The 13,850-nt window shown below is 46.2% G+C and overlaps 1 protein-coding gene across 1 annotated transcript; it reads right to left on the reverse strand.

Moving 5' to 3' along the window:
• Positions 1–1,365: 1,365 nt before the first annotated feature.
• Positions 1,366–12,413, reverse strand: LOC107504046 (paraneoplastic antigen Ma6E). The gene is made up of 3 exons (XM_016132987.2): positions 12,153–12,413; positions 10,764–10,841; positions 1,366–4,900 (listed from the first exon to the last, which is right to left on the reverse strand). Exon 3 carries the CDS (start codon positions 4,882–4,884, stop codon positions 2,452–2,454), a length of 2,433 nt encoding a protein of 810 aa, XP_015988473.2. The 5' UTR covers positions 4,885–4,900; positions 10,764–10,841; positions 12,153–12,413; the 3' UTR covers positions 1,366–2,451.
• Positions 12,414–13,850: the final 1,437 nt, after the last annotated feature.

A 13,850-nucleotide genomic window follows, 5' to 3' on the forward strand; every position in this document is an offset into this window, starting at 1 on the left:
AGGGCTTGCTGTCCCTCAGACCTGCCCTGGAAGCATTAGACAAGGCCTTATCAACTCCAGGCCACCCTATAGGAGCTGCAGGACAGATGTCGCTCCTGTGGTGGGGTAGGGATGGGTGGGTGGCGGTGTGATGTACTGTTTTGTCACTTCTCGTGGATATATAGCCATCGCGTCTCACTGTGGCTGCTAGAAGCATGAAGGGAATTCGTTGAAGGATGGCAGGTGGCTCATGAGCATTTGAGGAGGGCCAGAGTTAGGCTTGGAGGGTCTGCATTCTGGCAAAGTGCTGGACTGGCTCCCTCCCACGACTGGGCACAGGCACTGTGGTTGGCACCACCAATGTGGGATGTGGGTGCTGCCACAAGAAAACCATGGCTGCCACTGCTTTTGGGGAAATAGGTCTCACTGCCACTGCGGCCACCCTCCACCCAAAAGGAATCTGTATGGCCCTGCTTCTTCCCACCTCTGGGCCCAGATTCAGTTGGCAATAGGTGCCTATGATTGACACATCCTAGGCACATGTCCACACCCTTGCTGCAAAGGAAGCTAGGAGAGCACAGACCTGGCATTTTTCACAACTCTCGTGGGGGGTGGGCTCAGCCTCAGAAAGCAGCATCTTCTGGGGACAAAAGGAATGAGTAGGGTTCACTAGGCCTACTTAAATGGTCCAAGTGTCTCACTCTCTTTAGCATTAAACCCCAGCCCCCATGCCTGAACGGCAGCCCTCAAAGAGCATCCCCTCTCCCGGTTACTGTGGGTCCCTCCATTGTGCAGCTCACTGACCTGGTCTTTTTCTTGTCCTTGAGAGCAAGTCTGTTGTCGCAGGGGAAGGTGCTGTGGGTATGTTAGTGCCCATTCTCCCAGAAATTCCACAAGCGGCTATAGAAATTTTGAGTTGCTCAAGAAGTACTATCATCGTTGTTCCATGGTAATACTTTCACATGTGAGGATACCTCAGATTAAAATGCATTTGGAGTTTTTGCAAAATCCCTATCAGTCTAATACTAGCTTTCTCACTAAGGATGCTATAGGTCTTTGGGATGTAACAGATCTTTGCTGTGAGGCCCCGCTCCACACATCACTTACATTCAGCAGTCCTGAATCCCTGTCAACGGAAGCCAGTAGCAATTTCCCCCAAGGCAAGGAGAAAAACAGGATCACCCCCATCCATTTTCAAAAGATCACAAGAATAGGACCATCTGAAGATAAGAACCAATGGAACCGCAAACTTTGCTGAAGTGCCTACCCTACCCTCTCCCTAGAGAGGTCTGACATAGGTGCTGAGCAGGAATCACTTACTGACCCCGCAACCTGGCCCCAAGTGGACCCTTCCCTCAATTTCCCACAGCAGAGACGAGACCCAGCTGAAACAAACAATGAAATTTATTGAAGAGAAACACTTACTGAAACCATTGAAAACAGAAACAAATGCAGAAACTTCAAAAAGTCACCATAGCCCATACGTCTTGGCCCCCTCCTCCTGGGATCCCTGACAGGGTGCCTCAGCTGTCCTCCTCTACCTCGGCCCTCCCGCCATAATCCCCCTCTCTGAGGGCCTCACAACCATTCTCTGCAGCGGGATGGACGCTAGTGATGTCCACTCCCTGCAGGGCACCCCTCCCCCTCTGGTCGACATGCTGGCACCTGTCACTGCCCTAGGACCTGCAAAGGACAGTCACAAGAAAACACAGCAGGGGGACACTCCACTAAGCCAAGAAAACTGAGTCACAACAGGGTGGCACATCAGAGCACAGTCCCCGTGGAGACTCCGGCAGTCTCTCTCAGTCCTGGTCCGGTTCTTCCTTCCCGAGGCCACGGATGAATGCCGGCCACGGCCTCGTCCATCCTTCCCGCCGTCTTCTGGGACTGGGCTCGGGGTCTCCGAGATGGGGGTGCTGCTCAGAGAAGAACACACATCTCCACAAGAACAAGCAGTGCTTGGCCCGAGTACACTGAGAAGCAGAGATCAAGCTCACAGGGACGAGAGCGAGCAGAGCGCTGGCTGGCGGTGGAGCTCCCAGCACGGGGCAGAGGGGCTGCCCCGCTAGGGAGGCCGGGACAGCCAGCCAGGGGCACGCACACCCGGGGACTCTGCACAGGAACCTTGGCTAGTGTGCGTGAGTGCGTGAGGGGGTGCGATCGCTTGACACGTGGTTCACTATGGGGGCTACAGAGCAATGGGCTGGGGGCTTCCCAGTATGGGGAGCGGCCTGCCCCAGGGACACCTCTCCCCCCCTCGCATTTGTGTTAATGCTGTCATTGTGGTCACTCGGAAGGGCTGATGGTGGTGGTCATGGACCCTTTGGGTAGTTGGGGGCCTGGGGGTTTGGTTTGGGCTGGGCGGGCTCTACCCTGGGCCCTGTTCCCCAGGCCACCCTGGCCTGGCCTCCTCCCCCCCACCTCCGGGGCTCTGCTGCCCCAGGGGGGAGGAGGCCGCTGGGCCTTCTGAACCTATTTGCCGGAGGAGGACTCAGGGAGACTCATCTCCCCATCCTCATCCTCGTTTCCTGACTCCTCTGGGATGGGCTTGAGTCCCTCCTGGGGGAGAAACTCCTCAGCCTCCTCAGCCTCGGGGTATCCTGCCTGGGCCAGGCCCTCTGCCCCACCAGGACCTCCTGGGCCCACCCCAGAAGCACTGCACATGTAGGCAGGAGTGGGGCCCCCAGGGACCTCTGAGGATCCTGCCTGACCTAGGCCCGCAGGGGTGGGAGCATTTTCATCTCCCTGAGTGGCAGGGGAGGCCTTGGTGGTTTCCTCGGGGGCAGGGGCTGCCCCGGTGGCAACAGCGGTTTCAGGAGCAGCTTCACCAGGGTCGACCGTGCCAAGACCTGCCTCACTGGCCCCTGCACTGGCTGGGATGGCCTGGGCACCATCTTCATGAGCTGGCGAAGCCTGGGCACCATCTCCATGGCCTGGGGTGGCCTGGGTGCCATCTTCATAGGCTGAGAACTCAGCACTATCTTCATGGGCCAGTGAGGCCTGGGCATCATCTTCATGGTCGGGGGCAGCCTCGGCACCATCTTCACAGGCTGGGGCAGCTTGGGCTCCATCTCCATGGGCTGGGGAAGCCTCGGCATCATATTCACGATCTGGTGAAGCCTGGGCACCATCTTCATGGCCTGGGGCGGCCTGGGCACCATCTTCATTGGCCAGTGCAGCCTCCTCATCATATTCATGATCTGGTGAGGCCTGGGCACCATCTCCATGGCCTGGGGCTGCCTGGTCACCATCTTCATGGCCTAGGAAGGCCTCGGAACCATCTTCACAGGCTGGGGTGGCCTGAGCACCATCTTCATGGGCTAGTGAGGCTTGGACATCATCTCCATGGCCTGGGGAGGCCTGGTCACCATCTTCATGGCCTGGGGAGGCCTCGGCACCATCTTCACAGGCTGGTGAGGCTTGGACATCATCTCCATGGGCTGGGGCGGCCTGGGCAGCAGCCAGGTCTCCGACATCCACACGGGCCCCTTCTTCGAACACTTGGAGCTGCTGGCCCATAGCCGGGGTGGCCTCCCATGCCTCCGTCTCCCGAATGAGACGCAGCATCCCCATGAAGCCAGGGGGTCTCCTCTCCAGCCGCATCCTCCTCAGCTTGTTCCGGAGCGTCTTGTTGGGGCGGGCCCTCATCAGCACCTGCCGGGCACGTACCTGGTCTGCGACGGCAGGGTGGACAGCCCCCTTCTCCATGGCCACCTGCAGCAGGCCTTCCAGGCGCATCACGTAAGCGTAGAGAGTCTCCTGGGGCCGCTGAGCACAAGTCACGAACTTCAGTCGTGAGGTCATCTGGGTGTCCTTGTTCCCAAACACCTGCACCAGCCCAGCCAGGCAGTCCTGTGCGGTGATGTCGGGATTTTCATCCAGGAGGTCGCACACGAGATCCAGCGCGGGGCCGCCCAAGCTCTCCACCAGCCTCCTCCTCCTCTCCCTTTCCGAAATGTGGCGCCACAGGTAGAGCATGTCGTTGGCATGGTCCAGCCAGCTCTCAAAGGACTCCTCCTCGTGGCCCGGCTCTTCCGCCCCAGAAAAGGCTCTCAGTTCCTGGTAGGCCATGTTTTCCAGCACTGGCTGCAGGGCCTGGTTCCATTGCTGATTCCAGGCTCCTGCCTCTCCTGGAGCTCCTGCCAGATCCACTGCTTCTTCCTCACCTGGAGCTCCTGCCTCACCTGAGGCTCCTGCCATACTCAGAGATCCTGCCATACCTGCAACTCCTGTGTCCCCTGCTGCTCCCTCCTCATCTGACATTCCTGCTTCATCTTCAGCTTCTACACCTGCAGCTCTATCCTCACCTGCAGCCTCCTCACCCGCAGCTCTATCATCACCTGCAGCTTCTTCCTCACCTGAAGCTTCTTCCTCATCTATGGCTCTGTCCTCATATCCAACTTCTTCCTCATCTGCCGGTTCTTCACCTGCAGCCTCCTCACCTGTAGCTTCTTCACCTGTAGCTCTAGCCTCCTCTCCAGCTTCTTCCTCACTTTCAGCTCCAGCCTCACCTGCAGCTCCTGCCTCGCCTGCTCTACTAGCCACCTCTTGCCTCTGGGGCTGTGTAGGGAAATCGGGTTCATCCTGTGACTCTGCATCAGGGGCCTGGGGCAGGAAGACCACAGTCCAGGGTCCCTCCTTGCCTGGTATTTGTCGTGGGATCAGACTTCGGTTTAAATACTCAGCAAATTCGACCAAGGCGACCCTGGACCCGAACTCCTTTCTGAAGACGTGGCCCAGCACTCGGTACCTGCCCAGGGGCAACAGGGAAGTGTGCACGGTCTCCCGGAATTCCTGGTCCTGGCAGTCTTCCGGGATGCCCAGGATGAGCAGGGAGCGCTGCGCGTTCGCGCCCATCCAGCTGCACCAGTCCTGTAGCATTGCCAGTGCCATCGTCATCGCCATCACTATCACTGAGGACCTGAGGGTGGAGAGAAGTGATTGGATAAGAGTTTGCAGACTGTCCCAGTGTGGCCCTCGTCTTGTGAGTGCAAAGGGGAAAGTACGTTCATGCCACACAGTCTACCCAACTGCCCAGCCAGAGCCGCATGCCCCTCCCATCTGAGGCCTGGAGCACCTCCCATCCCCATTTTCTGCATCATTTTGGGAAACTTTTTTGAAAATAATTTAATTTATAAGGTATAATGCTAGTTATTTCTATTTTTTCTGCCATCAGTTTTAGGAAGTTGACCTTTTTTCCATGGAATGTGTCAAGTTTTCAAATTTTCGGCGTAAATTTTTCCCTAATATTCACTCATTCTTTTTAATGTCTGTATGATCTACAGTGGGGGCCCTCTTTCATCTTTTGATATTAGTGAATAGAGTTCTTTCTTTTTTTTCATGATTACTCTTGCTAAAGCTTTGTCAGTTTCGTTGGTATTTAAAAAGAAGCAAGATATGATGTATTAACAGCAATAAAGGCTTGGTGACAACAGAAGATCCCACACAACTCACACAAAGATCACGTCCAGAGCCCCCAGCATAAGGGATCAGGGACTGTGCACCACTGGGCCACACAGGACACCTTCCACATTAGGCCTTCTGGCCAAGGCTGAGAGACAAAACAAATATTCCTGACACATAGAAACAAACACAGATAGGCTAATAAAGTGAGAAAACAAAGAAACATGCCACAAATGAAAAACAGGAGAAAACTCCAGAAAATGAGCTAAGTGAAGTGGAAGCAAGCAACCTACCAGAGACAGAGTTCAAAATAATGGTTTTAGGATGCTCTATAAACTTATGGGGAGAAGGAATGAGCACAATGAGAACCTAAAAGCATAAAAAAGGACACAGAAACCATAAAAAAGAACCAGACAGAAATGAGGAATACAATAACTGAAGTAAAGAATACACTAGAAGGATTCAACAGTAGATCAGACGAAGCATAAGACCAAATCAGCGAACTGGAAGACAAGGTAGCAGAATACACCCAATCAGAATAACAACAACAAAAAAAGATTTAAAAAAATGAGGATAGTTTAAGAGACCTCTAGAACAACATGAAGCGTAACAATATCCAGACCACGGGAGTACCTGAAGGGGATGAGAGAGCAAGGGATTGAGAATTGATTCAAAGAAATAATGACAGAAAACTTCCCTAAGCTGGGAAAGGAATTAGACACACAAGTTCAGGAAGCACAGAGTCCAAAACAAGAGGAATTCCAATAGACCCACACCAAAACACATAATTAAAATGCCAAAGGTCAAAGACAAAGAGAGAATCTTAAAAGCAGCAAGAGAAAGGAAGCTAGTTACTTACAAGGGTACCCCCATAATAATGTCTCCTGATATTTCAATGGAAACTTTCCATACCAGAAAGGACTGGCAAGAAATATACAAAGTAATGAAAAACAAGAACCTACGACCAGGAATACAGAAAGGTTTTCCATTAAAATGGAAGGTGAGATAGAGCTTCCCAGACAGGAAAAAGCTTAAGGAATTCATCACCAAAAAGACAGTATTACAAGAAATGTTAAAAGGACTTCTGTAAAAAGAGAAGGAATAAAAAAGAAAATAGAAATAACAAATATGAATAATAAAATGGCAGTAAGTATATATCCATCAGTAATCACTTTAAATGTACACAGATTGAACGCTCCAATCAAAAGACGGGGTAGTCGAATGGATAAGAAAACAAGACCCATGCATATGCTGTCTACGAGAGACCCACTTTAGATCAAATGACACAGACTTGAAGTAAAGGAATGGAAAAACACATTTCTTGCAAATGGAAATGAAAAGAAAAAGGCTGGAGTAGTGATACTTATATCAGATAAAATAGATTTTAAAACAAAGGCTATAATAAGACACAAAAAAGGGTGTTACATAATGATAAAGGGATCAATAAATCAAGAGGACATAACCCTAGTAAGCATATACGCACCCAGCATAGGAGCACCTACAAACATAAAGCAATTATTGACTAACATAAAAGGAGAGATCAGTAGTAACATGCTCATAGTAGGAGACTTTAACACCCCACTGACACCAATGGACAGATCTACCGGGCAAAGAATCAACAAGGAAACAATGGGCCTAAAAAGACACACTAGAACAGATGGATTTAATAGATATTTTCAGAGCAAAATATACATTCTTCTCAAGTGTGCATGGAACATTTTCCAGGATAGACCACATGTTAGGACACGAATCAAGTCTCAGTAAATTTAAGATTGAAATCATATCAACCGTCTTCTCCAATCACAATGGTATGAAACTAGAAATCGACTACAAGAAAAAAAACTGGAAAATACACAAACACATGGAGTCTAAATAACACACTACTAAACAATGAATGGGTTATTAATGAGATCAAAGAAGAAATCAAAAGATACCTAGAGACAAATGAAAATGAAAACAGAATGACTCAAACTCTATGGTTCACAGTGAAAGCAGTCCTAAGAGGGAAATCCATAGCAATACAGGCCTAGCTCAAGAAACAAGAAAAAGCTCAGATAAACAATTAAACTATACACTTAAAAGAACTAGAAAAAGAACAGCAAACAAAGCCCAAAGTCAGCAGAAGTAGAAAAATAATAAAGATCAGAGTGGGAATAAACAAAATAGGGTCTAGAAAAACAACATAATAATGAAACTAAGAGCTGGTTCTCTGAAAGGATAAACAAAATTGACAGACCCTTAGCCAGACTCACCCAGGAAAAAAAGAGAGAACCCAAATAAATAAAATCAGAAATGAAAGAGGAGAAATAGCTACAGGCTCCAGAGATACAAAGGATCATAAGAAAATACTACAAGCAATAAAACACCAACAAATTGGACAATCTGGAAGAACTGGACATATTACGAGAAACATACACTTTCACAAGACTGAGTTTATAAGAAACAGAAAATATGAACCGACTGATTACCACCAGTGAAATAGAGTCAGTAATCAAATAGCTCTCAAAAAACAACAGTTCTAGACCAGATGGCTTTGTAGGTGAATTTTACCAAACATCCAGAAAAGAATTATCACCTATTCTCAAACTATTGCAAAAAATTCAAGAACAGGGAAGGCTCCCTAACTCCTTTTATGAGGCCACCATTACCTTGATTCTAAATGTTCACTTAATATATGACAAAGGAGGTAAGAATATACAATGGGGTAAAGAGAGTCTCTTCATTAAATAGTATTCAGAAAATTGGACAGATACATGCAAAAAAAAAAGATGCTGGACCACCTTCTTAAACCATATACAAGAATAGACTCAAAATGGATTAAAACTTAAATATAAGACCCAGAACCATAAAACTTCTAGAAGAAAACCCAGGCAGTAAACTCTCTGATAACGCTAACAGTAATTTCTTTTCAGATATATCTCCCTGGGCAAGGGAAGCAAAAGAAAAAATAAACAAATGCGACTACATCAAACTAAAAAGTTTTTGTACAGCAAAGGAAACCATCAACAAAACAGAAAGACAAATGTCTGCGAGAAGATATTTGCCAATGATACATCTGATAAGGGGTTAATATCCAAAATATATAAAGAGCTCATACGACTTAACACCACCACCAAAAAAAAAAACATAATCCAATTAAAAATATGGGTGGAAAACTTGACGAGACACTTCTCCAAAGAGGAAATACAGATGGCTAATAAACATGTAAAAAGATGCTCAAGTTCGCTAATCATCAGAGAAATGCAAATTAAAACCACAATGAGGTATCACCTCACACCTGTCAGAATGGCTATCATCAATAAATGAAAAAACAAGTGGTGGTGAGGATGCGGAGAAAAAGGAACCCTCATAAATTGTTGGTGGGATTGCAAATTGGTACAGCTACTATGGAAAACAGTCTGGAGGTTTCTCAAAAAATTAAAATGGACCTACCTTTTGGCCCAGCAATTGCACTTCTGGATATTTATCCAAAGAAAACCAAAACGATAATTCATAAGGATCTATGCACCTCTATGTTCATGGCAGCACAATTTATAATAGCCACGATATGGAAGCAACCTAAATACTCACCAACAGATGATTGGATAAAGAAATTATGGTTCATATATACAATGGAATATTACTCAGCCATTAAAAAAAGTGAATCCTACCATTTCTAATGACATGGATGGACCTAGAGGTTATTATGCTGAGTGAAATAAGTCAGACAGAGAAAGATAAATACCATATGGTTTCACTTATACATGGAATCTAAGAAACAAAAAGAACAAACTAATAAAAAACAGACTCATAAATACAGTGGACAATTTGGTGACGGACAGAAGGGAGGGGAGTTGAGGGACTGGGAGAATGGGGTGAAGGGTTAAAGAAGCACAAATTAGTAGTTGACAGATAGATGGTCACAAGGATGGGGAGCACAGCATAGGGAATGCAGTTAGCATTAATATATTGGCTAGGTGGAAAAGCAGAGAAGGAGCAATTAGGGGGATCATTTTATAAACTATATGAATATCTAACCAATGTACTGTATACCTGTAACGAATTAATATAAACAAGCAAACAAGCAAACAAATAAAATATTTATTTATTTTTTTTTTAAAAAGAACCAAGATATGGCTGGGTTAATTTCTGTATAATTTTAAATGTAAATGGATTAAATTCTCCAATCAAAAGATAGGGTGGCTGAATGGATAAGAAAACAAGACCCTTATATGTGCTGCTTTCAAGAGATTCATTCAGATTGAAAGACACAGACTCAAAGTAAAGGGATGGAAAAATATATTTCATTAAATGGAAACAAACAAAAGCTTGGGTAGCAATACTTATATCAGACAAAATGGACTTTAAAACAAAGACTGTAATAAGAGCATTTATCCGAAAAAATCCAAAACACTAATTCAGAACAATGTATGCATCTCTATGTTCATTGCAGCATTATTTACAATAACCAACATATGGAAGCAACCTAGACAAACAGATAGAGGTAGTACATATGTACGATGAAATATTACTAAGCCACGAAAAAGAATGAAATATTGTCATCTGCGACAACATGGATGGAACTAGAGGGTATCATGCTAAGTGAAATGGGTCAGACAAGAAAGACTAATGCCATGTGATTTCACTTACATGTAAAATTTCAAAAACTAAATGAGCAAACAAAACAAAGAAATTCATAGATACGGAGACTATTTTGATGGTTGCCAGATGGAAAGGGGATTGAGGAGATGCGTGGGATGAGATTAACATGTGCAATTGTTAGTTATGAAAAAAGTCATGATGTGAAGTACATCATAGGGAATACTGTCAATAATATTATAATAACTATGTACGATGTCAGTTATTACACTATCAAAGTGATCACTCTCTAAGTTATATAAATGTCTAATCACTAAGTTGTACACCTGAAACTAATATATTGTATGTCAACTGTGATTGAAAAATAAAAAATTATTTAAAAAGACAACACAATTTTCTCATTTTTAACAAGATAGTTAAAATTCTAAGTGAGATCCTCAATGGATTTAACTTAATATTGCAATATGGCATTACTGGTTTTCATTTATGCTAATCTAACAGAGGAAAAATAAACTATAAATATTTAACAATTAAAAAATTGTTTCTAATTTGCTTTTGGTCCCTGATTTCCTATGTTAGCTCTATTATTTTTTTCAGTCAACACATTTTACTTTTACTTTACTCTCCTTTTTTCAGCTTCTTTAAATGGACTTTTATGTCATTAATTTTTATGCTCTTCTTTTCTAATGTAAGCATTTAGAGCAATATATTTTCCTCTGTTTCTTTCGTTACCACTCAGTAATTTTGGTAAGCTGTATTTGTTTTATTTTTTAAATATTTGGTAAGAAATATTTTCTCAGTACCTTTGTGATTTTCTTCCTTCTGCGGGTTTCCAAATATGTAAAGATATGTTATCGTTGTGAATTCCAAATAAAATTCACCTGTAATTAGAGAACAATCCTTTAAAATTTATAGAGACTTATGGTCGGATGTATGGTATAAACCGGAAGAATGTACAAAGCGCCCTTGTAAAGAACCTAGTATTTTCCGTCGAGGCCAAGGCTTTGCCCCTCCCACATCTATGCCACCGCCCCAGAGGCAATCCAGAGCCTCTCAGATTTTGACCGCAGCGCGCCACCCCGCACTCCCACCACCCGCCACTCTATTTGCCATGGCCAATAGCCTCCAACCAGATCAAGGCAACCCAGCACCATCACGCACACCTTCCTGGCGAAGGCGCTCCTCTCCCGCCCCACATGCACACCCTGAGCCAATGGCTCTACCGTTAGTCCCATCCTTCCCCTGCACCCATGGCGCCACCCTCCTGCCACGCAAATTGCCTTCCCATGCTGTGCCTCAATCCCCACTCGGTGGCACTCGTCTCTAGACCCTAGGGACAGAGCGCCCCCACATGCTTAGACGTTAGACTTCCCTCCTTCCTCCTCCCACCCCCAAACTAGCCCCGCTACCCTTCCATGTTCTCCCCACCAACAGCCAGTCTTCCTCCCATGTGGCCCTAGAAGCATGGCGCCCTCCATGTTCATTCTACCCGCCCCCATGCTTGCTGGGACGCTAAGGATCTCCTCTGGTCTCCCCACACCAGAAAGCCCTCCCACCAGCGCTGCAGCCAGGACTCCTCCCATTTTGCAAGCTGGTACCTCCCACGTCTCAGCTCCCCACACCCAGAGCCGGAGCCTCCCTCGTGGCCTTGAGACCGGCGCCCGACTTCCGGTCCCTCCCACATGCACAGCGGAAGCTCCCCGCTAGCGGGAGTCCTCCATATTGCCGCCATTTTGGCTACTAGTCCTCCCCTCATGTTGGAGCACGCCTGCCCCGCACCCCCACACGGGTAGCCAGCATCCCTCTCCTCTGTGAAGCCCAAAGCTGGCCCCTGGCAACCCGTAAGGTGCCCGTGCCCTCTCCCCTCTTCAGAGCACAGTCCTCGCCCACCCCACCCCCAGCTCAAGTACCCGGGAGCCGTCCCTTTCCATGCTCCCGTCTAGCAATCAGCCATTAATCTCACCCACTGGCCTCCTCACACCAGATCACCCCTACCCACCCCCCTTGCAGCCAGTAGTCCACCTTCCTCCGCGGCCCCCCCACTGGGAACCCTGCCCTAAGCCCCCCTCAGCAGCCCTGCTCCCGCACCTGCACGGTTAGCCCTCCGCTCCGAACCCCCCACCCGGGGGGCCCTCCCCTCACCACCAGCTTGGGAGTCCAGGCCCCCTCCAAGCCCCTGCCCAGTGCCTCACCTTCTCGGCCTGCGTGGACAACTCTGGAGTCTCACTCCCAAGGAGCCGAAGAGCTCGTCTCTGCTGCACAGCCAGGAGCCGTGTGGCAGCGTCTCACGAGCACTCCCGTGTAAAGGCCACGTGGGCTTTTCTGGGACTCCCAGAAGCCTCGGGTGAAGGAGGAAGAATGGTCTCGGGTATCTGGGTGCAAGGCAATGATTGGATCCGAAGAGCACGTGAGGAGGCAGTAGCAACAGGCCACCAGTGGCGAGGACTCTATGTACCAAGATTTGAAACTTCCAAAAGTAACAGGTGTACCCATTGGCCCTCTAGCAACAAAATGGCGTATCAACGAGGCAGGGGAGTTGGCGGAATAAACTTGCACATTTAGAACCCATTTTGGCAAACTGGATAAATTTTCTTAGTGCTTTGTTTTCTATCGTGCTTGAAAACGTCATAAAAGTAGTCTATATTTTTACCAATTTCTTGTCTAGTATCGACTGCTGAAGCAATAGTGTTAAAATGTCCAAATATAATTGTGGAAACGTGTGTTTCTCCTTTCATTCTCTCCACTTTTGTATATTTTAGCCTTCTTATTGGGTACAATGACACTAATGTACTCTGTGTTCCTGATTAATGAATCCATATATCATTACTACTTTTTATCTCAGGTAATAGTTTTTGTCTTTAAATCTATTTTGTCTGGTAGTAATGTAGCCATTCCCACTTTCTCATGCTTTTTGCATGATATATTATTTTGGATCACCTTACTATCAACTCATCTGAGTATTTTTAAATTGCATCTCTTATAGACAGCAAAATCCTTGTTCTTCAAGCTGATAATGTCTGCCTTTTAATTGGAGTACTTACCCCATTAACATTGAGCATAATTTTTACACAGTTGAATTTGGGTCTAACCTTTTACTGTCTTTTTTAGTCCATATAAGTGGCTATAACAAAGTAACACAGATGGGTGGCTTATAAACAACAAGCATTTATTTCTCACAGTTCAGGACTCTGGGAAGTCCAAGATCAAGGCACTAGCAGATTCTGTGTGATGAGAGCCCACTTCCTAGTTCTTAGACAGCTGTCTTCTCTCCATGTCCTCACGTGGCTGAGGGAAGAGACTATCCGGAGTCTCCTTCATAAGGGCACTAACTCCTTTCATGGGGGCTCCACCCTCATGATCTAATTACTACCTAAGCACACCACTTCCAAATACCATCACTCTAGGGATTAGGATTTAACATGTAAATTTCAGGGAAAGACACAAACATCCAGTCTATAGCACTATTAGTTCATCTATTTTTGTTCTTATGTTCCCCTTTTCCTGCTTGAGACAATGAATTTTTTAAATTTTCATTTTAACTTTTCCTTCATTTTTCACTGTCTACCCGAGTTTAATATTGTACCACTTCACATAAATGTAAGAACCTTTCTATCACACAGATTCATTCCCCCTCTACCCCAGCCTTTATGCCGTAGTCACCATGTTTTACATCTACATGTATTATAAAACCTACAACACTATTATAATTTTTACTTTAAATAATCACACATACTATAAAGAAATTAAGAGAAAATATTCTTTAATATTTACCCACGTATTTACCATTTCTGCTGTTCTTCATCTCTATCCAAAGATCAGTGCAGATATGCTGATGAAGTCTCCGATTTTTCATCTACCTGAAAAGATCCTTATTTCACTTTCATTCTTGA

This window comes from Rousettus aegyptiacus, unplaced genomic scaffold (genome assembly GCF_014176215.1).
Source record: "Rousettus aegyptiacus isolate mRouAeg1 unplaced genomic scaffold, mRouAeg1.p scaffold_m13_p_9, whole genome shotgun sequence".
Taxonomy (NCBI): domain Eukaryota; kingdom Metazoa; phylum Chordata; class Mammalia; order Chiroptera; family Pteropodidae; genus Rousettus; species Rousettus aegyptiacus.